The sequence below is a fragment of the Mastomys coucha genome, unplaced genomic scaffold, assembly GCF_008632895.1.
Source record: "Mastomys coucha isolate ucsf_1 unplaced genomic scaffold, UCSF_Mcou_1 pScaffold18, whole genome shotgun sequence".
NCBI classification, from domain to species: domain Eukaryota; kingdom Metazoa; phylum Chordata; class Mammalia; order Rodentia; family Muridae; genus Mastomys; species Mastomys coucha.
Genome location: NW_022196900.1, coordinates 43,434,434 through 43,442,120, shown reverse-complemented (window position 1 = coordinate 43,442,120; position 7,687 = coordinate 43,434,434). Strand labels below are relative to the sequence as shown.

Below are 7,687 nucleotides of genomic sequence, written 5' to 3'. Positions count from 1 at the left end.
CCCCTCTCTCCCCTCTCCCCTATTTCCCCTCTTTCCCCTCTCTTCTCTCTCTCTTTGGTTTTTTTCAAGACACTGTTTCTCTGCACTGGCTGTCAAGGAATTCGCTCTATAGATCAGGCTGGTTTGAAACTCACAGAGATCCATCTGCTTCTGCCTTCCAAGTGCTGGAATTAAAGGTGTGCAGCACCACTGCCTGGTTTCTGTTCCTCTCTTTTAATACAGGGTCTCTTATTGGCCCTGGTATCCAACAATTAGGCTAGGCTGACTGGACAGTTGTAGAGGGCATGAGGCCCTGTGATCACAAATAAGCGCCAGAAAAGCCAGGAATACTAAACATGCAGGGTTAAGTCCATGACCCTGACCCTGACCCTGACCCTGACTCTGGGTTGTATAACTGTTTTCTGCCAGGGAAGCTGGGAACGGATATAGCTGATATCCTGATGACCTGTCCTATCTGTAGGTTCAGGACATACCTGAACCCCCAGACCATTATGTTTATCCTCCACACTTTTCCTGACTAGATCTCTATCTTAAGCACTGTTTTTCAGTCAATAGAACCCATCCTTAGGGGAGATGTCACATGTATTCTATAGCTTGGTGATTTCTACAATGACCAAACCACACCATACTCTCCCTAGGCTCTTAAGATACAGAACCCATTCTTATGGAAGAAATCACATGTAGTTTGCAAAAGAATTTAAATATAGTCATGCCTTGAGCTTTATTGTGATATCATCGCCTGGACACTTTTATCCAAAGTTGTACTGAACTTAAAGATGTCTAAAATAAACTGCCCAATATCAGACTTGGGAAGTCTGAACCAGCAGCAGCTAAGTCTTGCTGAATGGGATGTCCTTTCGGGATTTATTTTTGCTGGCCCTGGTGTTTGCAGAGACCCCAGACAGACAGTGAGCCCAGAGATTTACCTGCCTTTGCCTCCCTCGTGCTAAGATTAAAAGTGCATGCCTCCATACCCAGTGTTTACCCACAGGTCCAGGAGATCAAACTCAGGTCCTCTATGTCCCCAAACAATATGGGCTGCGAGCACTTACATTGCTGTAGCTCTCTGACAAGATGGTTCAGTGGGGAAAGGTGCTCGCCTCCAAGCCCAACAACCTGAATTTAAACCCACATAGTAGGAGAGAACTGACTCTTAAAAGTCCTCTGATCTCCACATGTGACACACACACACACACACACACACACACACAGGTGCACACACATACACACATGCACAAACACACATGCATGTGAGCACATACACAGACATAAACATACACATAGATCAACATAAATGTATCTCAGTAAGATACTTAGAAGACACCAATTTTTTTACTTAGCAAGGAATTAATAACAAAGCAGATGTACTCACCTTATAAAACAGCTTAGTGGGCAAAAGTCCCACGGCACTTAGGTATTAGAAGCAAGAAATCAGAAAACAAAAATGGGAATATTGTGAAAAAAATTTGTGGATCACAATTTCTATTTAGTGTGGTACTACTAATTTAACAGCTTTTTAAACTGCCTTTACATTTGCTGCCAAGGCTAAGGAACTAAGTTTGATCCCAGGACCCTAAAGCAGAGGGAAAGAATCAACTACTGTCACTGTCCTCTGCTCCACACGTACACCATGGCACACACACTCACACATGAGGGCACACACAGAGACATATAAATAAATAAATGAACAGAAAAATAAGTGTAATTAGAATCTTTAACTGCCTTTACCTTTTCTTCAGCAAATATAGTATTTTTACAAAGCATTTCTAACTTCAAAATCCATTAGGAACATAATGTATTGTGTTTAAATGTATACTTACAAATATGACCATACATCAAGTCCTTTGTCATTTGCCTGTTTATACTTGGCAATGAGCACCAGTACTGAAGACAGATGCAGGAAGACTTAACGAGATGGACTTACAAGGCCACCCTCATGGGCACGAGGACAAGCGAAGAATGCTCTCCCTTCCCTCTCCACTCCAGAGATAGGCGCTTAGTAACTAAGGCTTCTCCCCTGTGCTGTGCTCCTACAGGGCATGACTGACAGAAGCAATTGAGCATTTATTTGCAGGCAGCCTCCCTCCTCTGCAATCAAGAGTCCCTTCAGTTCTCTCAGAATTGGGTTTGCATCTTCTCTTGTCTCTTTTTTATTGAGTTAAGATTTATTTCCCATGATAATAAACTCTCCTTATAATAAACTCTCCTTATTACAACGAGGTTTATAAAAGCCACAGATATTCCTTTTTCTGGTTCATTTTTCCCTTGGTTCAACAGTATCTACCACCACATTTGTAAAATTGAACAGGAAGTTTGTCTTTTATATCTAAGAAACCATTGATCCATACTACAATGGCAAAGCCATGCAATGGTATAACATTTTACAAATATGCTATTTATATAAATGTGTACATAAACACTTTTTTGCCCAGGCACATAAGAAACTACCTTCATACAACATAACTATTAGAAAAAAAGTCACAAAAATGAATTAATTTAATTTAAAAGACTCACCAAAATTTAAGCCATTTACTAGGCTAAATATCCATTATATTAGATGTTTCAATTTCTGATATTAAAAATATCTTTGTTAAATTAAAATATTAGAAAACTTCTTAATCATTAGATATTTTCTGTAATTCTATTAAAATAACACTTATAATTATCTAAGAAGCTAGATTTCTTGGTAATGGTCTACAAAATTGAACATAAAAGTAACAAACCGAGTCAGGCAGTGGTGGTGCACACCTTTAATCCCAGGATTTGGGAGGCAGAAGCAGGCAGATTTCTGAGTTCGAGGCCACCTGGTCTACACAGTGAGTTCCAGGACAGCCAGGGCTGTACAGAGAAACCCTGTCTCGGAAAACAAAAAAATGTAGCAAACCATGTTCTCTAGAAATTTAATTTGTAGTTCATTATGTCACCATTGAGGCATACAGCAAAATATATTCATTTCAAAATAAAACAAAACTTAAAGATATCTAAATATAAAAAATAATAGATAAGCGGATGACACTTGATCCACTTTTCATAAATAGAATAAAATTAAAACTGTGGGGCAATAGGCAAAGATGGGTCCATAGGCAAAGATGCTTGCCACCAGGCCACATGATCAGAGTTCAATCCCTGGAGCCCACATGGTGGAAGGAAGGAAAGAACTGTCTCCTGCAGGTTGCTCTCTGACCCTCGTATGCCTGCTGTGCCGTGCCCCCTTGAAGTGCGTGTCTGGGGAAGCCCTATGCGGTACAGCACAGCCCTTCCCTCTGCTTCCTGACTGCTCCCCATGCCATAGTGAACTGTACCCCAAGCCCTAACCTCACATAAACATTCCCTCCCTAGAGTGATTTCAGTTATGTATTTTATCACAAGAATAAAAACCTATATCATATAACTAAAAATGATCACATATCAGCCTAAAATTAGCTGGCTGCCCTTCTAGAGGACCTGGGTTCAATTCCTAGTATCTTTATGGCAGCTCACAATAGTTTCTGGCTTCAGTTCCTGGGAATTCGAGGCCCTCTTGTGGCCTCTGCAGGTACCAGGTACATGTATGATACATAAATATATATGAGAGCAAAACACCCAGGCATACATACATGAAATACATTTATACATACATAAAGTTAATTTAAATTTTTAATAAATTAAAAAATAAAATTTACCTGAAATAATTTTAGACCTTTAGCATAAGCCAATAGATACCAGAGCAATTAAATACTTCACAGAGAAAAAAGTCAATATAGAACTACCCATAGACACATCTTAAAGTTTAGAGATATTAAACTTTTTCTCCAATAAGTCAAAACAGGCATACTTAAAATTAACAACAGAGCCAGGGCGGTAGTAACATACACCTTTAATCCCAGCACTCAAGGAGCCAGGTGAATGTTCAAGAGGCAGATGAATGCTAAGTTGAGGCTAGCCTGGTCTACATAATGAATTCCAGGATAGTCAGGACTACACAGAGAAACCCTATCTCAAAAAAAAAAAAAATTAACAACAGGGTTAGTAAGAACATAGTAGTAGGTAAAGGCTCTTGCTGCCAAGAATAATGAGCTGTGTTTAAGCCCAAGGACACTCATGGTAGAAAGAGAGAACAAATCTTACGGGTTGGCATCTGGCTTCTATACATGCTCCATGGCGCATGCGCGTACAAACACGAGCTGGATAAAGGTAGGTCTCAGGAGCCGGCTCAGTGGTTAAAACTACTCGTGGCTCTTGCAGAGTACTCAGAACCCATGTGCGGCTCACAAACATCAGGAACTCCAGTTCTAGGGGAGCTAAGATACACTTTTGACCTCCAAGAGTATCAGGCATGCATGTGGTACACTCAGTCATACACATAAAATGAGAATAAATAATTTCAAATAAGAAGCCCACTACTATCTAATGCTGCTTCACGACTGTAAAGTAAAGGTGATCCTAGGGTTTGATAGACTCCTGAGTAGCATCTAAATGGTTTTATTCTAATATTCAAAACACTGACTACTATACCTGGGTTTTTTTTTGTTTGTTTGCTTTGTTTTGTTTTGTTTTTTTCAAGACAATTTCTCTATGTAGCCATGGCTATCCTGAAACTCTATTACCAACTTTTTTTAAAAAGATATATAAGACTACAGTGTTTTAAAATTATAAAAATATCATTATATAGCCTTTATTAGCCAGAAAAAAAATTCAACAAAAGTAAAACAATAACTGCAAAGTATTCCTTAGAATAGAACCTGATTCTTTTTTACTGAAAGTAGAGTCTTCTCTTATACTATACTGATTTTTGAAATACATTCTTTAATCATATAAAATTTACTCCACTTTTAGTAAGTATGTAACTATATCTTTGCAAAGTTCATGCTTCACATTACCACAGAGTAGAACCTGAGGACCCAGCTTTACCATTCCTGGGCATATACCCAGAAGATGCTCCAGTAAGTAATAAGGACAAATGCTCCACTTTGTTCATAGCAGCCTTATTTATAATAGCCAGAAGCTGGAAAGAACCCATCCCTCAACAGAAGAATAGCTAACATTAAAAAAAATATATCTTTGACAATATTCCCCCCCCATAACCCAGTATGTAAACAAATTCTGTTGATTCTCTTAAACCACAGTCAAATCTACAACTACTTTAGTCTAAAATGGAAATGAGGACAAAGCTTAGTAAAAAGCACTTGCCTAGCAAGTGCAAGACTCTGTGTATAGTCCTCTACACTGTAAAAATAAACAGGTCACTAAACCATCCTAATCATTTAAGACCTGTACATACAAGACTTCCTCCAGTGTTGCTTCCTGAGCCTCAAAATGTCAAGAATCCCTTTCAAACTTTCCAAATATTCCATGAGAAACACTTGTCAACAATGAGCAAGTTTGGGCCAACAGGATGGCTCAGGAGGACAGTCTGAGCTTGATCCCCCAGAGCACAATGGATGGAAAGAGAGAACTCCCTCCAAGCTGACCTCTGATTCACACACACACACACACACACACACACACACACACACACACACACACCATAAGTAAGCAAATAAATAAATGTAAAAATTTAATGAATATTTTAGAGGGAAATGAAAAATACTTTATTGGGATATAAAAATTTTCAAAGAAGCCAAATATACAATCAAAGCAGTCCCCATTTTTCCTGACTTACAGTGTCCTTTAGTCTGAAGCCACTGCATGAATAACACACAGCTTTATAAAACTTGGTAAGCCGTACCTCAAACTCTTTCCTCAGACGGTCTTCCCTTTGAGTGCTAAATTCAAGCTCGCTCGTCTGTCGCCGTAGAAGGTCAGAGCAGTCCATATGTTCTGCTTCTAACTGTTCCACTTTTTTCTGCATAGTTTGCACAGCACTATCTTGCTCCTAGAAAATAATTCACTTTGATTCAGTAATTTGTAAGCTATTGACAACTAAGAGTTACTGTACAGAAGGGGCTGAGTAAAATCTGGGCTTCAGTTATAACAGTGGGTTACCCTGTAGAGGTAGGAGACAGTTACATCTTTTTTCACAGTGTCTCAGGATGTACATGTGACTTTTGTAGTTAGTAAGTGTGATTAATAAACACTGTAACTAACATTATGTATGGGACATTAGAATATTATACTAGCTCAAATGACCTCTGAGGGTATGTGCAACAGTGTTGTAGTTTAACTGTCACATGCACTTTCTCCTGCCATTAATATGTGTGAGTATTTAGGAAGAACATGTCCCTTTGTGTGATAAGAGCTGATTAGCTTGAACACTTACTAGACCTGTGAGAGACATTAACATGAGCACATAGTACTTAACTATTGCCTAGTGCTCTTAACGCTAGAACCACTAGATGGCTGTGTTTCGTTTCCTCTTCAATTTTCAAAAGGTTTCCAAAGAAAATAGCCGAAGCTTCTCTATTTAAATAGCTTTATGTCTTTTTCCAATTAAATTTAAAAATCATGTCTGGATTGGAATGTAAAACAAAATTCACAGATAGACAGACAGACTGACTGACTGACAGATACATAGATATTATAGGTATTTTCCACAAAGCTAATCTAAAACATCATTCTCACCTCAAGCCTTTAGAAGATCCCTCTCTCCCACCTTCCCCCACCAAGCATAGGGTGGGGAGGGGAGGGGCTTCCAAGAGTCTCTGGCCACTTAAAACAGAATCTGGGTAGACAGATTTCAATCACAATTCTTCACAAAAAAAAAAAAAAGTTTTGCTTGTTTGTTTGATTGTTACTGGGCAAATCTAGGTTTCTTTTTTGGATTTTTTTTTTATTCTCCTTAATAAAAGCATTTAAAAAGCAACTCAAAGGGACATTTTCTTAGAGTCTGAGGAAACAACGTGGCAGGCAAGCTTTAAATCTCAGCAGCCTCTGGGAAAACAGAGATATGGAAGAAGAAGAAGAAGAAAAGCCATTCCAAGAAAGCCAGCATGCCCAGCAGTGCAGACTGATAGGGAGCTGCGTGCTGGAGGGAGAAGGACGACTTCACAGAACCAACGACAGAGGTCGGAGGTCAGGAGAAGCATGCTTAGGCTTTGTCCTTACCCTAAAGAAGCATAACAACAACTTAGGATTTTTTTCAGTTAGAACTCAAATCGCCCTCCCCATCTCCTTAGCGTGTCCTCAAGTGAATCAGCTTTCCTGTGGGGTCTCCCAGCCAGGTGATCGACAGGGCCACCGAGATTTCGTCTTAGGAGAAAATGGTATCTAATCTGATCTGAAAATGGTATTCTAATCTTTGGAGCAGATCAGAATGGCATGTGCTGACCCAGGGCCAGGCGGTTGGTCTGTGCTTTTGACTAGGAGAAAAAGCACATTTTCCCTTACCAGGCCCCAACAAAGCCCTCTATCTCCACCTTCTTATTTGTGGTTTTAAATCCGGGGGAAAATGGGAGGTAACCACGTGGGACAGGGCCATCACCAATGGCCTCCAAAGCTACTCCCTGTAACACTACTTTCCATACAAATATATACGCACTTCCAAGAATTCCTGGCCACTCAAAAAAAAAAAAAAATCGCAGAAATCCAAGTTCATAATTTGCTATCAAAACTGTCTTGAGGCCGGGCGGTGGTGGCGCACACCTTTAATCCCAGCACTTGGGAGGTAGAGGCAGGTGGATTTCTGAGTTAGAGGCCAGCATGGTCTATAGAGTGAGCTACAGGACAGCCAGGGCTATACAGAGAAACCCTGCCTCGAAAACACCAAAAA

General features: G+C 39.7%; 1 protein-coding gene across 4 annotated transcripts in view; it reads right to left on the bottom strand.

The window, feature by feature from the left end:
• Ccdc171 (coiled-coil domain containing 171) overlaps window positions 1–7,687 on the bottom strand; it is a 323,333-nt gene that overhangs the window by 266,683 nt on the left and 48,963 nt on the right. For all 4 annotated transcript variants that reach the window (XM_031377774.1, XM_031377773.1, XM_031377775.1 and 1 more), the window contains one exon: window positions 5,708–5,854. In XM_031377774.1, the coding sequence (XP_031233634.1) occupies window positions 5,708–5,854 (147 nt within the window). The remainder of the gene's footprint in view (window positions 1–5,707; window positions 5,855–7,687) is intronic.